The sequence below is a fragment of the Chionomys nivalis genome, chromosome 3 (assembly GCF_950005125.1).
Source record: "Chionomys nivalis chromosome 3, mChiNiv1.1, whole genome shotgun sequence".
Classification (NCBI taxonomy): Eukaryota; Metazoa; Chordata; class Mammalia; order Rodentia; family Cricetidae; genus Chionomys; species Chionomys nivalis.
Genome location: NC_080088.1, coordinates 92,602,421 through 92,624,948, shown reverse-complemented (window position 1 = coordinate 92,624,948; position 22,528 = coordinate 92,602,421). Strand labels below are relative to the sequence as shown.

At 51.2% G+C, this 22,528-nt stretch overlaps 2 protein-coding genes across 6 annotated transcripts in view; one reads left to right on the top strand and one right to left on the bottom strand.

Moving 5' to 3' along the window:
• Iqce (IQ motif containing E) overlaps nucleotides 1-7,404 on the bottom strand; it is a 47,621-nt gene extending 40,217 nt beyond the window's left edge. For both annotated transcript variants that reach the window (XM_057764418.1, XM_057764419.1), the window contains exons 1-3: nucleotides 7,273-7,404; nucleotides 4,351-4,398; nucleotides 2,635-2,680 (exon numbers count right to left, since the gene is read on the bottom strand). In XM_057764418.1, coding sequence (XP_057620401.1) covers nucleotides 2,635-2,680; nucleotides 4,351-4,398; nucleotides 7,273-7,308 — 130 coding nt within the window. In that variant the 5' untranslated portion in view covers nucleotides 7,309-7,404. The remainder of the gene's footprint in view (nucleotides 1-2,634; nucleotides 2,681-4,350; nucleotides 4,399-7,272) is intronic.
• Nucleotides 7,405-9,434: 2,030 nt separating this feature from the next.
• Nucleotides 9,435-21,393, top strand: Brat1 (BRCA1 associated ATM activator 1). 4 transcript variants are annotated; one of them, XM_057764959.1, is made up of 15 exons: nucleotides 9,473-9,491; nucleotides 9,851-9,952; nucleotides 10,211-10,354; nucleotides 13,780-13,934; nucleotides 15,120-15,267; nucleotides 15,695-16,067; nucleotides 16,244-16,363; nucleotides 17,625-17,716; nucleotides 17,898-18,016; nucleotides 18,092-18,278; nucleotides 18,464-18,537; nucleotides 18,675-18,777; nucleotides 18,911-19,009; nucleotides 19,123-19,298; nucleotides 19,858-21,393. In XM_057764959.1, the coding sequence occupies exons 3-15, from the start codon at nucleotides 10,228-10,230 to the stop codon at nucleotides 20,551-20,553; spliced, it is 2,469 nt and encodes an 822-aa protein (XP_057620942.1). In that variant the 5' UTR covers nucleotides 9,473-9,491; nucleotides 9,851-9,952; nucleotides 10,211-10,227; the 3' UTR covers nucleotides 20,554-21,393. The 4 variants fall into 4 exon arrangements, with proteins under 4 accessions (XP_057620940.1, XP_057620942.1, XP_057620941.1 ...); XM_057764958.1 differs by lacking the exon at nucleotides 9,473-9,491 and adding an exon at nucleotides 9,502-9,673; XM_057764957.1 differs by lacking the exon at nucleotides 9,851-9,952 and having other exon boundaries at nucleotides 9,435-9,491.
• The last annotated feature ends 1,135 nt before the right edge of the window (nucleotides 21,394-22,528 follow it).

Sequence of the window (22,528 nt, the reverse complement as noted above, 5' to 3'; positions counted from 1 at the left end):
GGCCAGCCTGGTCTATATAAGTGAGTCAGGTCAGGCAGGGCCACACAGTGAGACCCTGTCTCAAAACAAACAAGCAAGCAAGCAAAATGGGCGGGGCCCGTGAGAGGCCCAGCGATAACAGAACTTGCTGCCGAGGCTGCTGACTTCAGTTTGGCTCCCAGGAGCCACATGGCAGCAGGAGAGAACTGATTCTTACAAATTATTCTTCCACTTCCACAGGCATGCCATGGCTCCCGGGTGCCCAAGCACATACTCATAAATAAATAAGTATAAACACTAATTTTTTAAGAAGGGGAATGTGAAATTTTCTACTGATGTTTTAATTCTGCTATACTATGACACATAATGTCCAGTTAAACGTCCTTCAGATCCATGCACAGTTTTGCACAGCCCTGACCATAATGAGCGTATGGTTTACTCCTTCAGCACTAAGTTTCTCATGCTGTCACAAGGGGACCACAGAAATAATATTTTACTAAGCCGGGCTGTGGTGGCGCACGCCTTTAATCCCAGCACTTGGAAGGCAGAGGCAGGTAGATCTCTGTGAGTTCGAGGCCAGCCTGGTCTACAGAGCTAGTTTCAAGACTGGAACCAGCCTGGCAGGTCATTTCTTAAGAATACCAAGCGCAGGGCTGGAAAGATAGCTCAGCAGTTGAGAGCACTAACTACTCGTCCAGAGAACCCAGGTTCAATACCCAGCACCTACATGGCAGCTCACAACTGTCTGTAATTCCAATATCTGACTCCTCTACACATACATGCAGGCAAAACACCAATGCAAATAAAAATAAACTATTTAAGAGAAAACATACCAAGCACAGCCAGGCAGTGGTGGCATATGCTGTTTGAGGCTAGCCTGGTCTAAAGAGCAAGTTCCAGGATAGCCAGGGCTACACAGAAAAACCCTGTCTCAAAAAAACAAAATAACAAAACAAAACAAAGAATACCAAGTTCTGCATCAGAAGTGTTTTGGAGGTGGAGGACCATGCACACGCCATGGCACTTGTGTGGTAGGCTCCAGAGACCGAATCTAGGTCATCACTTTGGTCCACCAAGTCCCATCTTACTGTCCCAGGGGATCACGTAAAGCTCCGAAAGCCTGCAGATGGAGTTTCTCTATTGAACTGAGCAGAACTGAGATTCATAGTAAATCCCATGTCTTGAGTTGCCAGAATCCACATGAGCCTGAGTCCAAAATTTTACACTTTTCTTATGTGGGATTCCAAAGAACATTATTTTAAATTAAACCTGTCAAATCCCTCAACTTCTATATTGGGCTCTGCATGGTGGCACATGTCTTTAATCCTATGACTGAAAGGCAGAGGCAGGCACATCTGTGTGAGTTGTCAGCCTGGTCTACACAGTGAGACCTCTCAACAAAACCCCAACCCCATAAACCTCAATGAGAACATGTTAGCTGATAACCTTTATTCAGGAAGCAAAGTTAACTAGGAAACCAAGCTTCAAAAATAAGCCACACAAGGCCAGGCCTCATGAGGCCACCGTCCAGTCATGCACTGATGCAGGTGCCAGTCTCAGCAAGACGTCCCCCTAGCAGACTGCCAACATGTGCTGGTAGCATGAGCAAGGTGCTGGCGACCTGAGGTTCAGATCCTTGCTCTGGGCAGTGTGCCCAACCCCAGCCAGTGCCTCGTTTACATGTGAAATCCAGGTGTGAACTCCCCAACACCCTCCGCCCTGTGTGGGCAGACAGGTGACCTGATTCCCATTCATCCCCACAGAACTGTTGAAGATGAAAGCGGGTCCAAGAAACTAAACAAGACTAAGATGCTGGCGGGGAGAGGATGCTGGTGTGTAAGGCAGAAACACAGGCACAGGAGCAAACTCAACGGACAGGAGGCAAGCCTACAGTTCACTGCCGACTTAGGTGTAGAGACCCCACAGCAAATAAAACCAAAACGTGAAGTAGAAAAAGACAAGCTCTCCTGAGTAAATTGGGAGCATGGGGACCTTGGGAGAGTGTTGAAGAGGAGGGGGAAGCAGGGAGGGGAGCAGAGAAAAATGTAGAGCTCAATAAAAATCAATAAAAAATAAATAAAAACACAACCTTCAGCCAGTTGGTGGTGACACACACCTTTAATCCCAGCATTCGGGAGGCTGGAGGCAGGCGGATCTTTGTGAGTTCAAAGCCAGCTTAACCTAACTGGTGAGCTCCAGACTAATGAGAGAACTTGTGTCAGAAAAGAAGGCGGACAACATGGCTTAGGGCGTCCATGTGCACATATGCATGCCCACATGCAGAGTGGCTTATAAATGTGTGCACACATGCACATGGGTGTATGAATACACACACAGGCTTCCTATCACTTCAGCTGTACCCTGGCTTCTTTGAGAACTCAAGAGGAAGGAAAGGCAACCTCTGTTCTATACTGTTTCACGGCACAGCGACCTGCACAGAGCTCTGGGATCGAGGTCCCAAAACAAACACAGGCAATTGCAATCCTGTTGCCACGGAGTCTCCCTCCCCTAACTGCACCACTGAGTCCCTTTCTCCAACCACACCAGAAAAGCAACATCCTTCATTTTCTTCAGGACACAGGGGAAAGGCCATTCTTGCCACACTGCAGTCACGGTGGGGATAAAGGGATAGCTGGACTATCTGATCATACTTACTTGGTGATGTGGAAGGAGGTTTCTGGCAACCTTTTCTTTTTGTTTTCTGCAAGAAAGGAGAAGCAATGTGAAGCATGCTGGGCTTCCTGAGAGACCTCAAGGGCACTGCTGGAAAACCAGACAAAGTGGGAATGAGCAAGATGGGCCCTGAAAGAGACCCTGGCTAGGGCAAACCTCTTGGAGGTTTGAGCCACTTCACAGTGAGCCTCACACATGGGAGGTCCAGGGCTAGGGCTGGGAGCCAAAAAGGTCACTCTCTCTGACAGGGTTACACAGAGATACCCTGTCTTGAAAACCAGAAAAAGGTTTTCTGAGAGTCACTCCAGACAAGACAAGCTGAAAAGAAGACTCTCAGCCTCTAAGACCTGGGAGAAGTCTAGAATCAGAATCACTTGGAAAAGACACTCTCAAAACTGCTGAACTTCCTGCTGGCTATTCAGTGTGCTCCAGGTTCCCAGCTCAGGGAGCTGTCACCCATGCTCATCTAGACCTTGGTAATGCAGCTGTTTCTGAATAATTTTTTGTTCCTACCAAGTAACCTCTCACCAATATTCCTCTAACTAGCCCCTTCACCAAGTTAGGCTTTGCTGTATCTGTACTTTGGTCTGTCATGGGACCCCTATCTGGGGTGGCCAGATGTGTGCTGCATCTCCCCAGGAAAAGTTTTGTCATACCACAACACAGAGGTCCCTCCTTGGTGACAGTGGGCTTGTGAGGCTTCTAAATGTGGCTTAGGCTTCTTGTGGTGGGTCTCTTCAAAGCTCATGTATAGCTGGAATCCAGTTTACACTCAGGGTCACTTCACTGTCTTATCCCTAAGTGAGCACTTAGCATGTTTCCTTTGCTACTCAGAACAACTTACAAAAAGAACCCAAGAGGCTAGCTAATCCCCAGGGGACAGTGGGAGAGAAGTTCCACTGTGAGTGCCTGCCTGGAATCCCCCAGCGATGGCTGGTGTGTGGCTCAGTGGTAGAGCAACTGCCTAGAATCCCCCAGTGAGGGGCTGGGGTGTGGCTCAGTGGTAGAGCAGCTGCCTAGAATCCCCCAGTGAGGGGCTGGGGTGTGGCTCAGTGGTACAGTGTGTGCCTAGAATCCCCAGTTATGGGATAGGGCATGATTCTTCAGTGTATCCTAGTCTGACCAGCTCTGCAGTTTTCTTCACTAGTTCCTAGCTCTCCGGGGTCCTTTGTGAGCTGCCATGTGCATACCGGGAACTGCATCCATGTGCTCTGCAAGAGCATCAAGTGCTTGACCAGTGAGCCACCTCTCGAGCCCTTCACAACTTCTAAAACTACCATTAAAATGATAACCTCAGTTTTTATTATTTTGTTGTTGCTGCTGCTATTGGTTGAGACAGGGTCTTAAGTAGCCCAGGCTAAATGACATGAGACTCATCTTCCTGACTCTACCTCCCAAATGCTAGGATTACAACCATGCACCACCATGCCCAGTTTACAGTGTTAGATATGGAACCCAGAACTTCCTGCCTGCTAGGTACACACTCTACCACTGAGCTACATTCCTTACTCTTGAAATTGATTTCCCAAAAAAATACTTAAAAATGATCACCCCAGTTATTTAAATTCAACTAGTAGACTGTAACTTCTACACCAGAGGCAGCTTGGGCACCAGTGCTCTGGGTCTACCAGCATTGGGGGAGACTACACACATCCAAGGGACACTGACACGGGGACTGTCACCCCTACTTGTACTCACCGTCTCAAAGTCAGAATCAAAGGTAATTGCAGACAGGCTGTCATCTCCCTGGAAGAGATGTACACAGGGTCACTGGAAGGCACTGCTTGAGTTCCCTAGTCCCATTTGCAAACTGCCTGTCCCAGCTCCAGCAACAGAACCCAGCATGTCAGGGAACAGCATGTGACATCTCGATCCTTCAGCAGCCAGTGTATCCCGATAGTCAGAAAGAAGGGGTGGGAGCAGGGGATGCCGCATTGGAAAAGTACATGCTGATCAAGCATGAGGAACCGAATTCAATCCAGTGCTGGGGTAGAAACAGGCGGATCATCGGAGCTCAATGGCCAACCCGCCCAGCCTACTAAGTGCAGTTGAGGCCAGTGTGAGACCCTTGGTCAAAACAAGGTGTGTGTGTGGAAAACGTCTTTGAGGAATGTCCTGTGACATCCCTTGGGCCTCCATTCATGAACACACACAGGAAGAGGAAGGCTGTGGGGTGGTTAGAGATTCTGCCTGGCCAAATGAGTCTATGTCCAGAGGTATGGTGGGTCCTCAGGACTACTATGTGCCTTTGACAGTGTTCTCAACTCCAGAGAGGCATCCATTCTTCCCTGTGTCAACAGTCTGACTCTTAGTCACCTTCCACTCAAAGTAGGCCATGTCCTAGCAGAGCAGAGCAGTGATTACACATGTCTTGATTTCATTTTTCCTGTTTAAAGGTATTTAAACTCTGTGTGTGTGTGCGTGTTCGTTCATGCATATGTATGTAGGTGTCCATGGATGCCAGAAGAAAGTGCCAAATCCCCTGGAGGTGGACTTACAGGCAGTTGTGAGCTCTGACGTGGGTGATGGGAACCAAACTCCAGGCTCTGAAAGAGCCACGACTACTCTTACCCACTGAGCTATCTGTCCAGTCCCCACCCCCATATACTTTATTTTTAGGTGTATGTGGATGTATCTATCTGGTGTGCTCATCTGTGTATGTGTGTTCCTGAGTGTGTGTTTGTGTGTAAATCTGAAATAGTCATTGTGTCTCCTTCACTCCCTTCCACTGTGACACAGGCTTTCTTGCTGAACCCAGAGCTCGCTAATTGTGGCTCATCTAGTTAGCTGGCTTGCCCAAGGGATCCCGTCTCCAGTTCCTAAGCATCGGTATTACAGGCAGCAGCTGTGCCCATGCGGCTTTGCAGTGGGTTCTGGAGATCTGAACTCTGGTCCTAGTGCAGGCAAGCATTTTATCCCTGGAGCCTTCTCTCCAGGTCTTGGTTACAGTCTGGAAAACACCTCCAGGTGGTACAAGTCACGATTTGGGAAGCTGAGGCAGAAGGAAACCAAATTTGAGGCTAGCCTGGGCTACATACAAAGTCAGACCATTTTTAAAAAAATATGGAAAGTGTTAGCAATGAAGTTAATGGTAATAGTTATAGAACAATAGAAGTATGATGTTTTGACCTATGGGGAAAAGATGTAAATAAAAAAAACAACAAACATGAATTGGCTTTCTGTAGATGGCCAGGTTATGGGTAACGTCCCAAGACTGAAAGAGTAACGCGTTATCTTTGTAAACACAAAGTTTGCGTTTGTGTGTGTGTGTGTGTGGGGGGGTTAAGACAAGGTTTCTCAGTAGCAAGGGAGCCAGTCCTTGAACTTGCCCTGTAGACTAGGTTGGCCTTGAACTCTCAGAGATCCACCTGCCTTTGCTTCCTGAGTGCTGAGATTCCAGGTGTGGGACACACGCTGCCTAACCACAGGAAGGTTTTAACTTTTTTTTCTTTTCTTTTTAAAAAATATTTATTTATTAATTATGTATACAATATTCTGTCTATGTGTATACCTGCAGGCCAGAAGAGGGCACCAGACCCCATTATAGATGGTTGTCAGCCACCATGTGGTTACTGGGAATTGAACTCAAGACCTTTGGAAGAGCAGGCAATGCTCTTAACCTCTGAGCCATCTCTTCAGCCCCGGTTTTAACTTTTTCAAGATCTGGAGAGTTCAGGGGTAGCTGGGGGTTGTGGCTCAGTGGCAGAGCACTTGCTTGGAGTAGGGGTCTGACACTCAGCAGAGAAGTGCTGGCCTAGAATCCCCCAGTGGCCGCGTGGGGGAGGTTCATCCGTAGCGCTCTGGCCTGGCCTGAAGGGTTCAGCCTCCAATAGCACACACAAAGCAAACAGCAACCGACCTGCTAAACTAGGTAAGATTTGAGAAGTCTCCCCTGCAGGGACAAGTAGGAAATCCTAGCTGCTCTCTGCTGACTAGAAGCATAGTCCCTTAGTCTGTGTGAAACCTCCCCTCCCTCGGGCGTCCCTTGGACCCTTGATAAATCATTCTGCTCGTGGCCAGGTTCCTGCCTACCTCCCTTCAGTCCCCTTCTCGATATGATCCCAGAGGGCTTGCTTTGGGTCCTTTGGACACACACTTTCCCGCCTCATAGCCTTTGCATTTATTGTTCCGGCGGACCCTAAACTTTTGTCTTTGAGATCGAGGAATCCTATAGCCCCTACTGGAATGCACAAAGTTCACTTGGTACCGGCACGCACAGAGGGCCAGAGGGTCGATCCCGCACTGGGAGACCAAGGGTCGCACGCCTCTTCTAGAGATGCCTCTCTGACCCATACAGGGTTGGCTCTGGGGGTGGAGGCCTTCTCCTTTGCATGGGATCGCTCTGAGGAGTCACTGGAGTGCAGCCTGCAGCAACACTTACGAGGTGAGCTCGTCACCAGCCAGTCGCGCCCTCAGACCCGCAGCGCGCGCGGGACGGCGCGGTCCCGGGGGCTTCGTGGAAGCAGCGGCCTCCGCGAGCGCGGGCCGGAGCTAGAGGCTGCTAGGGCACGGACACGGTGGCGGCCGACGCCCGGGGCTAGCTCTTGTGCGGTAACAATCGGCTTGCGGGAGCTGGCTGCTGCCGTGCGCCTGTCCTCCCGCTGCCTCGGGCTTCCTTACCGTCTCCGAGGCTAGATCCGCGGTGCCCAGACTCATAGTGGCGGCGCTGCGCGGCCTCCTGAGCGCTGCGAGCTCGGCCCTCAGCGTGGGAGGCCTGCCAGCAGCCCTGCTGCCATGGCAACCGTGCCGCGGCCACAGGGCCCCGGATGTGGACCTTCCCCCTGGAGCCTGGCGAACCGTGCGCGCGCGCAGAGTGAGCGCCGGCTTGGGGGCCGACCATGCACTCTCCCGAGGTTGCACTACGCTGGTGGGGTTTAGGTTTCTGGTGCTGCTTGAATTGAGCCCAGGGCCTCCTGCGTGCAAGGCTGGCTCTCTACCTCGGAGCCACGCTCTCAGCTGCAACTTCAGGAGCCCGAGTTGTGTTTCTACAGATAGTCGCTGCAACTGTGTAGTCCAGTGGGCAGGGCTTCCAAGGGTCGCCATGTTGAGTAGACACAGGGGACAGAGTGTAAGGCACCATCGTTAGTGATAGGCGCCTACTTAAATGTTTATTTTTCCTCTAAATAATCTGAGATGTTGGGGGCCAAAGTGACTCCCTAATTGTTAAACCTGGGGCCTTTTGCCTTGAGGAAAGGACAGTCCACACCAGGACTATCCATCGGCCTGCACCAACCGCTTTATACACTCTGCTGACAGTTTGCTATCTCTCACAAGCGTCCGAACTCGCCCGGAGGACCCTGCAGCTATTCCCACCCGGGCCGGTAGGGGAGCACCTCGCAGGTTCAATGCTAGTGCAAACACAGTATCTCATTTGCCTCAGGGTCATCCTGCCTCTGCCTCCTCAGTGTTGGGATTACAAGTGTCTATCACCACACCTTGCTTTTTCTTTTTTTCTTCTTCCACCTCACCCTGTTGGTTGGCGACTGACAGACTCAGGTCCTTATGCTTGCAAAGCAAGCACTTGACTAGACCATTTCGCAGCCCGCATTGTTTCTGAGTAAAGAGCTCTCCCCAACTGGGTGATATTGCAACATTAAAACTCAAAACAAGGCTTTTCTTTGAGTGTTTTCCTTACTTACTTGAAAAAGAATTTTTTCTTTTTCTTTTGATTTTTCAGACAGGGTTTCTCTGTAGTTTTAGGTGCTTGTCCTGGAATTAGCTCTTGTAGACCAGGCTGGCCTCGAACTCACGGAGATCTGCCTGCCTCGGCCTCCCAAGTGCTGGGATTAAAGGCGTGCGCCACCACTGCTTGGTGGAAAAAGAATTTTTTCTTAAAAGAAAAAAATGCTTTGAGACAGCGAGACTAGCCCTAAATTCACATAGGCACATCAATCCTGAGCTTAAAGGCAGAGGCCTCCACACCCTGCCCTGAGAGATATTTTTTTGTGTTTGTGTGGGTGACCTCAGGGCTGGGGATACTCTTAACCACTGAACCACCTATCTAGCCCCCGCTTGCCTACTTTTTATCTTTATCACTAGCAGAGTGGGCTGAGGCCGTGAAGAGCCACACAACTGCAGGCTTTGGTAACTGGAGGGTCCTGACACTCTAATTCTCGGAGTTTAGCGGTAGCCACTGTAGGAGCAGGTCCTGCCGCCATTCACTGCAGCCGGTAACAACAAAAGCTAGTAAAAGGCAGGGACCATAAATGCCCACACCTGGCCGGAGGCCAGCGAGGCCCCGCCTTCCAGTAAATAGCAACGCCCACACCAAGCCCGCCTTGACGATGCTCCGCCCACTTTCTCAGTGGGCGTGCAACACTTAGCGTCGGAGTTGGATGGTTTGGTGCTTCCGAGTGAGTGAAAATCCCAAGCTGTGCCCAACTGAGTGCATTTACAGGGTTTTGAGCCTTAGAGGTTATCGGAGCGGCGTTCATGATCATCACTGGTATCCAAGGGCACCGTCCTCACCTTTTCTCGTCCCGTGACTGTCACGTGGTACCGTCTTAAGGCAGGGCCTGTAGAGTCGTAGACTCAAGCGGAGGAGGGCGGAACCCGCAGCACTAAGGGGCGGAGCCTGTAGCCACGTGAAAGGGATTGCGTCAGGGGCGGGGCCTCGGCTGCGTGCTGCGAACTTGGGCGCGGTGGGACTTGAAGAGGGCCGGGTGGAGCCAACTCCCGCCCGGGGGCAGGACCTGTGATGGTGTCTGGAGGGGCCTGCGGCTGCGTGGAACGGACTCTGGGGCGGGGCAGAACCTGGGGAGGGCGGGGCCTGGGCCGGCGTGGAGCGGAATTTGCGGAGGCGCGGGCGGGGCCTGTAGCAGACACCGGAACCTCTGCGGGTGAGTCGCGAGCAGATCAGGGATTCAGATCCCGGTAACGCGGAGTAGGAGCTCCGGACAGGCACTGGTGGTGCATTCTGCACTCTCGGGCCTAGGCCCATAACAGAGAGACGCGGAGGCGGGATTCGAACCCTAGCTAACTCGAAATCGCGGAGTGCGCACCTCTTACCCGGAATTGGGAGGTACGGACGACGATTGTCGGAGTTGAGACGGACCGTTCCGGGCCGACATCGCCCTCCAAGATGCATATTTCTGTCCTGAATGGACACCTTCCGATGCAGGCCGCAGGGTTGTCACTTGTAGCCTCTACCGACCTGGGCTGTGACACACATTCCTCTGCATTTCTGGGTCTCATACAGGTTTCTCTTGACCGTTGAGAGCAGACTCTAGGGTCGGGTGCCTGGATGGACAGTCCCCTGCATACTTGGCTGATCCCCTGACTCTGTTCTCCCCGCAGCTAGGTCAGTAGGCAAGTTGCACCTTCACCCCAAAGCACCAAACCCCTAAGTCGACTCGACACCAAAGGCCTCGTGGCTCTCATTAACATTTCCTTACCCACCAGGTTCCCCTGGATTGAGCTTAGTATCTGTGTGAGCTCAAGAGTTCTGGTCCTAATGAAGTTTTTTGGGCCTCTCCCCCATCATAGCAGACATTGGAGGTTGCTATGGCTGCTGTCTGAAGTCAGATATAATCATGACTGATCATTGCTTCCTCTGTAGGAACCGCTGCCCTGATCATGGACCCAGAATGCTCCAAGCTCCTCCCGGCTCTCTGTGCTGTTCTGGCAGATCCCAGGCAGCTCGTGGCAGATGACACCTGCTTGGAGAAACTACTGGATTGGTTTAAAACAGTGATGGAGACAGGTACAGGCGTGGCGTATAACTGTCCGTTCATCTGGTGTCTTTCTTTCACCTCCTTGAGGCTCTCTGGATGATGAGGAAGAGCCAAGATGGGGCACTGGGGCAGTAGTCCCGTCGGAGTCCATCCACAGTTCAGACTTCCTGCTGTCCGGTTCACATTAGGTGTTTGCAGAGAGCACGCCTGCATTGTTTAGCTATCTTTGTTGCATTTTGGGCCTCAACTTGGAGGCCGGCCAGCGCTTCATAGTGAGTTCAAGGCCAGTCTAAGTTACAATTTTGCTGTGTGGGTGGATCTTAATTTATAATCACTTGCATTGTTTGTGTTTCCAATTTTTTGTTATTATAAATAGTGCTGTACCGGCTTTCCTTGTGCGTGAGTACCCTGGCAACTGGAACTTTTTCCTCTTATGGTTGATCCTTGTCTTCTGACAGGGTCCATGGTCCTTGTCTTACCGTTAATACCTACCTTTTTCTTCCTTGGTTTTCTTTTTCTTTTCTTTTGAGACATGGTCTAGTGTAGCCTAGGCTGTCCTCAAACTCACTACATAGCCAAGTATGACCTTGAACCTCTGGTCCTCCTGTTTATATCTGCGTGCTGGGATCATAAGTGTGAATCATCACTCCCTGTTTGTATTGGATGCTGAGGATGGAACCAAGACTTCGTGCATGGCAGAGAAGCACTTTACCAACTGAGCCACATCCCCAGCCTTTATCTTTTCTTTTGTGTTTCGTTTTGCCTGTTTTCTAAGTTTCAGGATTTAAAAGGGCAATAGTCCTGTAAAAATGACATATTAGTTGAAGCTTACTACAAGTTTAGCTGCATGGTACTTTTGTAATTTAGGGTTTTTGTTTGTTTGTTGTTTTTGAGTCGGGGTTTTTCTGAGTAACAGCCCTGGCTGTCCTGGAATTAGCTCTGTAGACCAGGCTGGCCTTGAACTCACAGAGATCCACAGGTCTCTGCCTCAAGTGCTGGGATGAAAGGTGTGCACCACTATGCCTGACGTGTGATATGTGTGTGTGTTTGCCTATGTATCTGTACATGTTTGTTCACGAGTGTGGAGACCAGAGGTTGACATTGTCTTTCCAGTCATGTCCCACCTCATATGCTGAGGCAGCATCTCTCTTTTCCCTCTCACTTGAACCAAGACTTCCCAGTTTGGCTGTTCTAGAGAATCTGAACTCTGGTCCCGCACTGAAAGCTTTACCTACTGAACCCTTCCCCAGTCCTAGAAGCCTATTGTTAGTCAAGTTTCTATAAGTAATTTTACAGGATTGTGTGTGTGTGTGTGTGTGTGTGTTCTGCGTGCACACACAGGCATCTACAGACGAAGGTCAGAGCAGGATATTAGGCATCTCCCCTCACTTTCCACCTATTGCCTTGAGACAAGCTCTGTTACTGAACCTGAAGTTACAGGAAACTGGGCTAGATGGCTAGGAAGTCCTTGGGATCTGCCTGACTCCACCTCTCCCCCAACTCTAGAATTAGAGGCATGCAGAGACATGCCTGGCATTTTTGTGAGTGCTGGGAATTCGAACTCAGATCCTCCTGCTTGCTGTGCCTGTCTTATCCGTGGACGCATCTCCCCAGCCCCTTTCACAACTTTGGTTTCTTTGGAGGCAGGGTTCAGCAGTGTAGTCCAGGCTGGCCTGGACTCACCATCTAGACCAAGCTGGCTTTGAACTCAGGGGTCTGCCCACCTCTGCCTCCCAAGTGCCATGTTTAAAGGTATGTACCACCACATCTGACCTGTGTTTTTAAACAGCTTCATCGAGATGTGATTTACCTGCCAGAGTTCACATATTTAAAGTTGACTAGTTCAGCTAGGCGTGGTGACTCACACCTGTAATCACAGCATTAGGGAGGCTGAGGCAGGAGTGTTACCTCGGTTACATAGTGAGTTCAGGGTCAGCCTGTCTCGAAAATGTATATAAAAAATTAAAATAAATGAATAGAGATGAAGTGTACCAGTTCATTGGGTTTCAGTCAACTTAGGGGGTGTCTGGACTCATCTTGTAACTTTTTTGTCCCCCCATAGATAGGTGTCCTTTGATAGGCAGTTCCTCCTCCCACCTCTCTGCCAGTTCCCCTCAGTTTTTAAAATGTCCCACACGATGGAGCTGTGCCTGTTGGTGCAGGCCTGTTATCCCCCTACTGGGGGCTGAGACCCGAGGATGGTGAGTTTATGGTCTAGGCTGCACAGTGAGTTCAAGGCAACTTAGCAAGAAGTTGTTAAAAACAAGAGCAACAGGGTTGGTAGCCAGGTGTGGCGGACACTTGGGAGGCAAAGGTAGGAGGATCAGGCATTCACAGTAAACTTCAGCAGCACGGTTAATTCAAAGCTAACCTGGGCTGGGAGACCTTGTTTAAAATCAAATAAACAAACAAAAAAATCCAAACAATAATAACAACTAAAGGCCAGGGCACAGCTCAGGAAAAGTGCTTGCCTACCGAGGGCCAGTCCTAGCATTGGCCCTCTGTCTCCCACCAAAAGGAAAAGCCAGGCAGGGTGCTACATACCTACAATCTTAGCATTTGGAAGATGGAGCCCGGAGGAGCAGGAGTTCAAGGCCAGCCTCAGCTGTATAATAACACATTCAAGACTAACTTGGGTTACAGGAGACCCTGCCTCAAGAAAAAAAATAGTTCCACATGTTGGAATAAACAATTTTCCCAATTGTTCATTAGATTGGCTTCTCTGTTCATATCTGCTATGTTTGGCAATCTGTCCAAGTAATTGTTTCTCAAAGTCTTCTTTGTGTAAAAGTCTTCTGAGATTGTAAATTCAACTTTTTTTTTTTTTTTAAAAATGCAGTGTTGTGCGGGCAGTGGTGGCGCACGCCTTTAATCTCAGCACTTGGGAGGCAGAGGCAGGCGGATCTTTGTGAGTTCGAGACCAGCCTGGTCTACAAGAGCTAGTTCCAGGACAGGCTCTAAAGCCACAGAGAAACCCTGTCTCAGAAAAACAAACAAACAAACAAAAAAATGCAGTGTTGTCTTTAATAGCTCGTTATTTTATTTCTCTCTCTCTCTCCCCCCTCTCCCTTTTTCTCTCTTTCCCTCCCCTACTAGGGGATTCTAGGCAGGTGCTCTGCCACTGAGCCACCACACCCCAGCCCCTCATTGGGGGATTCTAGGCAGGTGCTCTACCACTGAGCCACACCCCAGCCCCTCACTGGAGGATTCTAGGCAGGGGCTGTATGTGGAGTTACAGCCCCAGCTCTTTACTTGTCTTTATGGTTCTTGTCTGTGTCTTTACTGCTCAGTCATTGACTCTCTGGGGTCTCTGCCTTAATGAATTTAGGTTAGGAGCTATCTGTTGCAAGCTCCCCCCAGGACTGCTCTATCCTGAAGGATAAGGATGTATGTGTGAGGCACTTCTAGAGAGGTTCTCTGATCACTGCTCTCTTGGGATGTCCTGTCTCCACAGAGGCCAGCCTCCAACTGCTGCAGGACCACCCCTGCCTAATGGAGCTTCTGTCCCATGTGCTGAAGCCACAGGATGTGAGCCCCAGGGTTCTCTCCTTTGCTCTACGCCTTGTCGGGATCTTTGCAGCCCAGGAAGACTGTTTCCAGTACCTCCAGGTGAGTCTTTGTCTCCTGTGTGCTTGTCCCTTAGGGGCAGTCCTCTTCTCCCTCTGGATTAGGGCCATCTCAGTACCTGGGTCTCAGTGGCTGGGCCAGTGTGTCAGGATTTCAACCCCAGTGTCCCCCCACATTGCTCCTCCTTGGAAACCCTCACCAGGGATGATGCCGACTGGCTATCCGTTCTCACCGGCTGTGTGATCCTTGCCATGTTTCTGATGGGGCCTGTGAGGGCCAGAGGACACCCTAAGTGCTTTCTCTGCAGCACAGCAGTGGTCCATATGCAGTGACTCCACCTGCCCAGGGAAATCCAGCTCCATGGGATCTGGTGCCCTCTGCTGGCTTCCACAGGCACCTGCATTCATGTACATACCTACATTCAGACATAGACACATAATATAAAAAGTTGAAAAATAGTAGAAATTTTACAAAGAAAGAAGAAGGAAAAGAAATGTTTGTTCTTCCTCTGACCTCTTTCCTTTCTCATGAGGGCAGAGCAAATAATGCTGGGGCCTGAGAACAGCTGTATGGCACCAGTTGGTGCTTCCCCAATCCTATTGGTTTTCATTTCGTTATTTGAGGGTTTTTTCCCCCAAGACTTTATTTACTTATTAGCTTATTAATTATTTTGTTTTTGATTTTTGAGACAGTGTCTCTTTGTAGCCGTGGCTGTCCTAGAGCTTGCTATGCAGCCCAGGCTGAGGCCGGCCTCTAATTCCAAAAGATCCTCCTGTCTCTGCCTTCTAAATGCTAGGATTAAGGGTGTGTGCTGCCACATCTGGTATTTATTTTTGTTTAATGTCTGTGGGTATTCTACATACAGAATGTCTGTGGATCACATGCATGCAGTTCCTGTGGAGGTCAGAAGAGGGTATCAGATCCCCTGACACTGGGATTTATATAGTTGTGAGTCACCATGTGGGTGCTGGGAGCCCAGCCTGGATTCTCTACCAGAGTAGCCAGTGCTCTTAAATCCCAAGCCACCTCTCCAGCCCCTTGTTTTCATTTTTGAGATAAGGCCTTTCCATGTGCCCCTGGCTGAGCTAGAATTCAGAGACCCCCTTGCTTCTGCCTCTCAGTTCTGGGGTTAAAGGTGTGCACCACTGAGCTGAGCCTGGCTCTCCCAATCCTGACACACAGAAAAGCCTCTTCCTCTGCCTCCCTGATGCTTTCTTTGCTTCTTAGCAGGGGGAGTTGTTGCTGGGGCTCTTTGGGGAGACAGGTGCCCTCAGCTGGGCAGCCTGGAGCGTGCCCAGTGTGCGCAGTGGCTGGATCCAGGGCTTGTGCTCCCTGGTACGCCACCCCAGCTCCCTGCACTTCCTGGCTGACAGTGGTGAGTGTCTCCCATGCCCTACCGCAGTTCATTCATCTCACTCTTGCCTTAAAAGCCTGTACTGTGGGGTCTCCCCGGAACAACTGAGCATCTCTGAGTCTAGTGTTCTCAGCCGGGGAAGGGTGGTGGTCTAGAGTTGTCAGGATAAGCACTAATGGTTATAGGGATATTGTCATCTTTGACTCCTAGCATCTGGGTGGCCCCTGTGCCAGTGTCTTGTCAAGTGGTCATGAGCTTGTCTTTGAAACAAATTAGAACTCGTTAGAAGCTGCATTGGCTCTAAAGCCAGCATGCTAGACACTCATGTTGGGATTGCTTGTGAGCAGAGGGGTGTCTACGTGCTTTCCCTGAGGCCTGGAAGGGTGTGATAGACAGGTGCCCTCTGCGTGCCTCCTCATTCAGGCTGACCTTCTTCTGCCCACTCCAGGTGCTGTGGACACGATCTTCTCCTTGCAGGGAGACCCCAGCCTGTTTGTGGCCTCTGCAGCCAGCCAGCTCCTAGTACACATCTTGGCTCTGGCCATGCAAGGTGGGGCTTCAGGGTCCCCCACCCGAGAGGCTGCTGCCTGGCCCGTCTGTGCTCAGAAGATTGTGAACCATGTGGAAGAGTCCTTGCATTCCAAAGCCACCCCACAGGTCACACAGGCCCTGAATGTACTGACCACCACCTTTGGGCGCTGCCATAGCCCCTGGACAGGGGTCCTCTGGGAGCGGCTGAGTCCCCCTGTGGCCTGCCTGTTTGAGAGAGAACCCATTCCAGCTGTCCACTCACTCATGGACCTCCTCCTCAGCGTGGCCAGGTCAGGTGGCTGCAGGGGCTGAGGGTGAGTGGTGATGCCTGTGATGGCTCAGAACAGCTGATGCTTCAAGGGAAGAGCCCTAGCACTGTCCCCTCAGGGGATGGCATCTTCAGGACTGGGCACGTCTGTAGCTGTCCAGTTAGGCACTGATGGAGGAGTAATATTTCTTTCTGCAGGTCTCCTGTGTTGAATTTTTCAGCCTGTGGTTTGTGGGAGATGCTGGCCCAGACTCTGAACCGCCTGAGCCCCACACAAGCTGGGCCTCTAGCTCTGGGGACCCTGAAACTCCAGCATTGGTATGATTGGGGTTGCTGAGAGTGTTGCCCTGATGGTTGGAGAACTTTGGAAACTGGAAGCCAGATATGAGAATGAGTTAGGTGGGAGAATAGCTAGGTGGGATTGGCAGTTATTAAAGCAGTGGTTGCCTCCGTTTGTCCCTCCCTCCTCTCTCTTCTTCCCCTTTCTCTTTCCTTTTCTCAGTACTTGGTATGGAACTCAGTAACTTCATATATGCTAGTTAATACTCTCCCACTGAGCCACACCCCAGCCCCTCACTGGGGGATTCTAGGCAGGTGCTCTCCCACTGAGCCACACCCCAGCCCCTCACTGGGGAATTCTAGGCAGGGGCTCTACCAGTGAGCCACACCGCAGCCCCTCACTGGGGGATTCTAGGCAGGGGCTCTACCACTGAGCCACACCCAGCCCCTCACTGGGGGATTCTAGGCAGGGGCTCTACCACTGAGCCACACCCAGCCCCTCACTGGGGGATTCTAGGCAGGGGCTCTACTATTGAGCCACACCCCAGCCCCTCACTGGGGGATTCTAGGCAGGTGCTCTACCACTGAGCTACACCCCAGCCCCTCACTGGAGGATTCTAGGCAGGGGCTCTACCACTGAGCCACATCCCAGCCCCTCACTGGAGGATTCTAGGCAGGAGTTCTACCACTGAATCACACCCCCTGCCCCACTTCTTATTTTGAGACAGTTTTTACTGAATTTCCCAGGCTTTCTTTGAACTTTACATCTCCACCTCAGTCCCCTAAACAGCTTGAATTACAGGCTTGCTCCACCATACTGAGCAAGACAAAGAACTGTTTCAAACAACAGTTCTGTGATATCCCCAGACCTAAAGCTAACTGTGTAGCTGTCCTCTGACCAGTGTGGGATGCAAGGAGGATGTGTGCTAAGTGTCTGAGCAGGCTCAGTTCACCAGGGTGGTCTATCACAAAAGTGAACAAAGATACTCGGGTCATTGAACACTACATGAGCACACTTGGACACTACTCTGTGAGCCTGGAAATTGCCTGTCACTCTGATCAGAGAGTGTGATCGGGTCTTCTGGGGACCCTGAGACCCAGGAACTGCTCCTGAGGATATCAGGGCCAAGCCTGCAAGCCTCGGTTAGGCTTCTCCCCCTATCCTGGTCCTTAAGCAGTAGCTTGCAGAGGAATTGTGTTAGGGAGCCTGCACCTTTGCTTGTACTGAGCCATTCTAAATTTGCTGAGGATGTTCAGATTGCAGCCAGAGTATAACCCTCACAGAGTGCTGTGTCCCCAGTCCCCAGGAACTGAGAACCCAGGCCTTCAGTGTCCTCCTCCAGCCCCTGGCCTGTATCCTGAAAGCCACCACTCAGGCGCCTGGACCTCCAGGTATGCAGGGAGGGTGGAACCTTCATCTTTAGGCAAAGAAGAATGAGCTCCTCTGGTCCCACCCAGCCCCTCAACTAAGTACAGTTGGACAGCATCCTTGGCGAGCCCTGGCCTGAACTTCAGACACTGGCCCCTGCTGTGATGGTGGCCACAACAGGGATGCTGTTGGTTTTGGCCTCAGGCTTGCTGGATGGGGCTGCAGATAGCTTGCTGACTGTGGATACGCTTTTGTCATCTAAGTCGACCTGTGTGGGACTTCTCTGCCAGACTCTGGCTCACCTGGAGGAGCTACAGATGCTGGTAGGTGCAGCTCTGGCCCATGTCCATCAGGTCCTATGACCCCAGGCCTCTACTCACCTATCCTCTTTTCTGCAGCCCCAGTGCCCCTCCCCCTGGCCCCAGGTGCCCCTGCTGGGAGCTGCGGTGACCATATTGCGTCTCTGTGATGGCTCGGCGGACCCCAGCTCCTGTGTGGGAGGTCGTCTCTGTGGGACTCTGGGTGGCTGTGTTCGTGTTCAGCGAGCAGCCCTCGACTTCTTGGGGACACTGTCTCAGGGAATGGGTGAGTGGTGTTTTCTCTGGCACTGAGTTCCATTTTCTCTTCCCTTTCTTCTGTAACCCTACCAGGTTCTCCTATAACCCTGCACTCTTACCCCTGCTTCCTTAAGGCCTGGAGTCCATGCTCCCTGCTGGGTGGTGGGCTCTGGGTAGAAGCTGGGTTGATGCTTCCATTCATGTCTGTTTCAGGCCCCCTTGAGTTGGTGCTGGAGGTGTTTGCGGTTCTCCTGAAGACCCTCGAGAGCCCAGAGTCCAGCCCCATGGTACAGTAAATGGGTTTTGGGAGGCCTGCTCACCTGGGGACCTTCTTGCTTAAGAATGCTTCCAATAGGGGCCACACAGCCCTACCCACGTGGGTAGGCTGCCACTCCTACTCTCAAGCCTGTCCTGCCCATGCTAGGTCCTGAAAAAGGCCTTCCAGGCTACCCTCAGGTGGCTCCAGAATTCAAACAAGACCCCCGGCTGCCCTGACCTCAGCGCTGATGCCCTGCTGTTCCTTGGAGGTAACCCTGGTTCCTTGCAGAAATGTATCAAGCTGGAGAGCTAGGGTGGAGACAGTTGGGGGTTCAGCAAAGTAGCCCTGAGTGAAGGCAGAGTGTGACCCTAGAGGCCACTGACCACCCCTTCCTGGTACAGAGCTATTCCCCATACTACAGAAGCGTCTGTGCAGCCCGTGTTGGGAGGTGAGGGACTCCGCCCTGGAGTTCCTGACGCATCTGATCCGACACTGGGGAGGTGAGCGCCCTCTGGGCAGGAGTGTGTGTTGTGTTTATGTGTCCTGCTGGCTCTGGGGCTCTTAGAATACCTGAGTGGCATTTGATCACAATTGTGTGGCATTTGATCCCCAGGGCAGGCTGACTTCAGAGAGGCACTGCGTTCCTCAGAAGTGCCCGCGCTTGCCCATCAGCTCCTCCAAGACCCCGAGAGTTATGTCCGAGCAAGTGCAATAGGCGCTGCTGGACAGCTCTCTAGCCGGGGCCTACAGGCCACCCCCGCCAGACCCGAGAACCCGCAGGCCCAGCAGGTAGGAGCCGTTCGTTGTTGTTGGTCCAGTGAGTGGGTAAGCAGCTGTCAGATCTGTAGCAACTGCTCCTGAGAGTAGGGCTATCCACAGGGACTGCCGAGGAGCTGGGGGCACAGGGCACAGTGCCTGTGCTATTCCTGGCACCCTGTCTAAGACACTGACCCCATCTGAATGGGAGGCAAGGGCCAAGCTGAAGAGCAGTACATACAGAGCACATTGTGTGGAGGGCAGAGCAGCACATGGCTCGGCCCCGGTGGCCGCAGACTTGTGTCTCCTGGCTCATTGCTATATTAATTGCTTTTCTTGTTGCTGTGTCAAAATGCCTTATGAAAGCAAGTTAAGGAAGAATATAGTGGGGCTTATAGTTTGAGGGTACAGTCCATCATGGTGCATGAGTCAGGGTCAGGATCCAGAGAGTCCGGGACCCCAGCACATCCTCTCCTCTAGCCTTATCTAAGGACTGCATCAGTTACTCCTAGAGGTTTGTCTTGTAGGTGATTCTGGATCCTGCCACGGTGATAATATCATGTTGATTTTTCTTGAACTCTCCAACTTGCAGGGCCTACTTACGGACCTCATGCATATCCTGTCTGCGGACTCAGAGGGCTTCCCTCGGAGGGCTGTCTTAAGGGTCTTTACTGAGTGGCTGAGGGATGGCCATGCTGATGTGGTTCAAGACACAGAGTGGTTTGTGGCCACTGTGCTGCAGGCAGTGAGCCGGGATCTGGACTGGGAGGTCCGAGTGCAGGGTTTGGAGCTGGCACAGGTGTTCCTCATCCAGGCAATGGGGCAGCCCAGCCTCCGCTGTCCCTATACAGTGGGCCTGCCTGAGGCCACCTCTCCCAGCCCACACCCGGAATTCTTGCAAACTCTCTGCCGTCTGCCGCTCTTTGAGTTTGCTTTTTGTGCCTTGCTTGACTGTGACCGACCAGTGGCCCAAAAGGCCTGTGACTTGCTCCTCTTCTTGAGGGACAAGACATCTTCCTGCAGTGGCACCCAGGAGGCTGGGGATAACCCTAGCTCAGCCTCTGTGGAGGCTGTGCTGCAGAGGTGGCGGGAGGGTGAGCAGGGCCAGCCCCTGGGGGACCTGGAGCCCGAGGCCATGCTAGCTATCCTGCGGTCCCTGGACCTGGAGGGCCTGCAGGACAAGCTGGCCAAGAGCAGCGACCATGTGGAAAAGAGCCCACAGTCCCTACTACAGGACATGCTGGCCACGGTGGGTATATTAGAGGAGAATGAAGCTGACTGCTACTAAGGCCGTGTCCCCATCCTTCATCCCTCGCCAGCAGATGGACTCCAGCCCACGCCAGCTGCTCATGAACCCTCCAAGGAGTGGATCAAAGTTCCCATATTTTAAGCCGGGTATGATGACACAATTGTGGTTTCAGAGTTTTAAAGGCCAAGGGAGGAGAGGTAGAGTTCCTGCCCAGTGTGGACTAGATAGCAATCCTGTCTCAAAAACAAAAACAAAAACTCTACCTTTTGTGTGCGTGTGCATGCAGATCAGAGGTCAGTCCCTGGTGTCTTTCCTCAGGTGCTGTCCACCAGTGAGGACGGGTCTCTCACTGGGACTTGGTTCTCACTGATGAGACTTGCCGGTAAGCTCCAGGGATCCTGTCCCCTCCTCCCAGCACTGGGATTGTGATACTGCATCCCCACACCTGGGTTTTTACATGGGTGCTGGCATCTGAACTCAGGTCCTCATGCTTGCATGGCAAGCACTTTATCCACTGAACCGTCTCCCCAGGTCCCACAGACTCCTACCTTCTGATGTATTATTAAAGAAGTGGCTTGTTTTCTCCTCAGAACAAGTAGAGTCCAAGTCTATAATCCTCCAAGTTAATTTTGTATATGGTTCAACACAAGGTCCCACTGGTATTCTTTTAGGCATGGCCATTTCACGCTCTACTCCATCCAACAACCAAGGTTTAGAAGTCCCATAATCTGTAATTTAATTACTTGCAGGGCGGTGTTAGTACACGCCTTTTATCCCAGCACTTGGGAGGCAGAGATAGGTGGATCTCTGATTTCAAGGCTAGCTTGGTCTACAAAGTGAGTTCCAGGACAGCCAATACTACTCGGAGATAGCCTATCTGAAAAGACCAAAAAAAAAAAAAAGAAAGAATTAAAATACTTTGAATGTTCAAAGTTGCAGCTGTGAGTTCTGTTTAAAAGGGAGAAAAAGCGCCATCTTGTTTTAAGAGGGAAGAACCAGGGCACAGCTACAGAGAAAGCAATACCGACATCCAGTGGTGTAAAGCTCAGTGTCTGACGTTTCGAGCTCACTCATGACCTGGGCTTCAGAAGGCTTGGGCAGTTCCGCTTCCGGACTACTGTCCACAACACACGGCTGATCTTCTAGACCTCGTACCTGTGGGCATCCCATAGTCCTGGCTTCTCAAGCTGGGGCCTCCACCACAGCTAAGGTTGCGCCTTCACCAGAGGTCTCTCCTGGGTTCTTTCTGTGATCACTTTAATCTTGTGGCTTTTGTGTGACAAAACCAGTACCACATGAGTTTACCAAATTCAGCTGCCAGCTTGAGACAGTCTTGACCCCCTCTGGACCACAGCTTCTGTGTGTTGATTCTGAAGAATTCCTTCTCAGATTTATCTCAGTGGTCCTGATATCTGTTGATCACAGCTGGCCAGAAATGGATTCTGAGTTTAAATATATCTCATGAGTGGCCCCGTTAGTTTTTCTTTCTTCTTAAACTGTCAGAAGCCAGGTGTCAGTCGTCCACATTTCTCTGAACATTCACACAGGCTCTCAGACAGCCGTCCATCAGGCCTTGTGTACTGCCTTAGGTTTCTATTGCTGTGGAAAGATACCATGGCCATGGCAACTTTCATAAAAGCATGTAATGGGGTGGCTTGAGGTTTAGTCCATTATCATGGCGGGACATGGTGGTGTGCAAGCAGTGTGTCGCTGGAGAAAGCTGAGAGTTAATACATCTTAGACAGCAGGAAGTGGTCTGTCTCACTGGGAGTGGCTTGAGCATATATGAGACTTCAAAGCCCAGCTCCACAGTGATACACTTCCTAATAGTGTCATTGCCTTTGAGGGCTATTATCTTTCAAACCACAAGCGCTCAGTGGTTTTTTGAGCTGGCAGATCCAGACACTTCTACAATCCTTCCCCAAACAACATGGTCAGGTCTGTCAGCAGTACCCCACTTCTGGTACCAAGTTCTATCCTACTTTGTCTCCTATTGCCGTAATAAACACCATGG

Excerpts from the sequence above, each read along its gene's own strand:
- Brat1 (XM_057764957.1), top strand. The coding sequence starts at position 10,228 with ATGGACCCAGAATGCTCCAAGCTCCTCCCGGCTCTCTGTGCTGTTCTG. Across the intron at positions 18,778-18,910 it reads TGCCCTGCTGTTCCTTGGAG|AGCTATTCCCCATACTACAG; the intron begins GTAACCCTGGTT and ends TTCCTGGTACAG. Across the intron at positions 19,299-19,857 it reads AGAACCCGCAGGCCCAGCAG|GGCCTACTTACGGACCTCAT; the intron begins GTAGGAGCCGTT and ends TCCAACTTGCAG.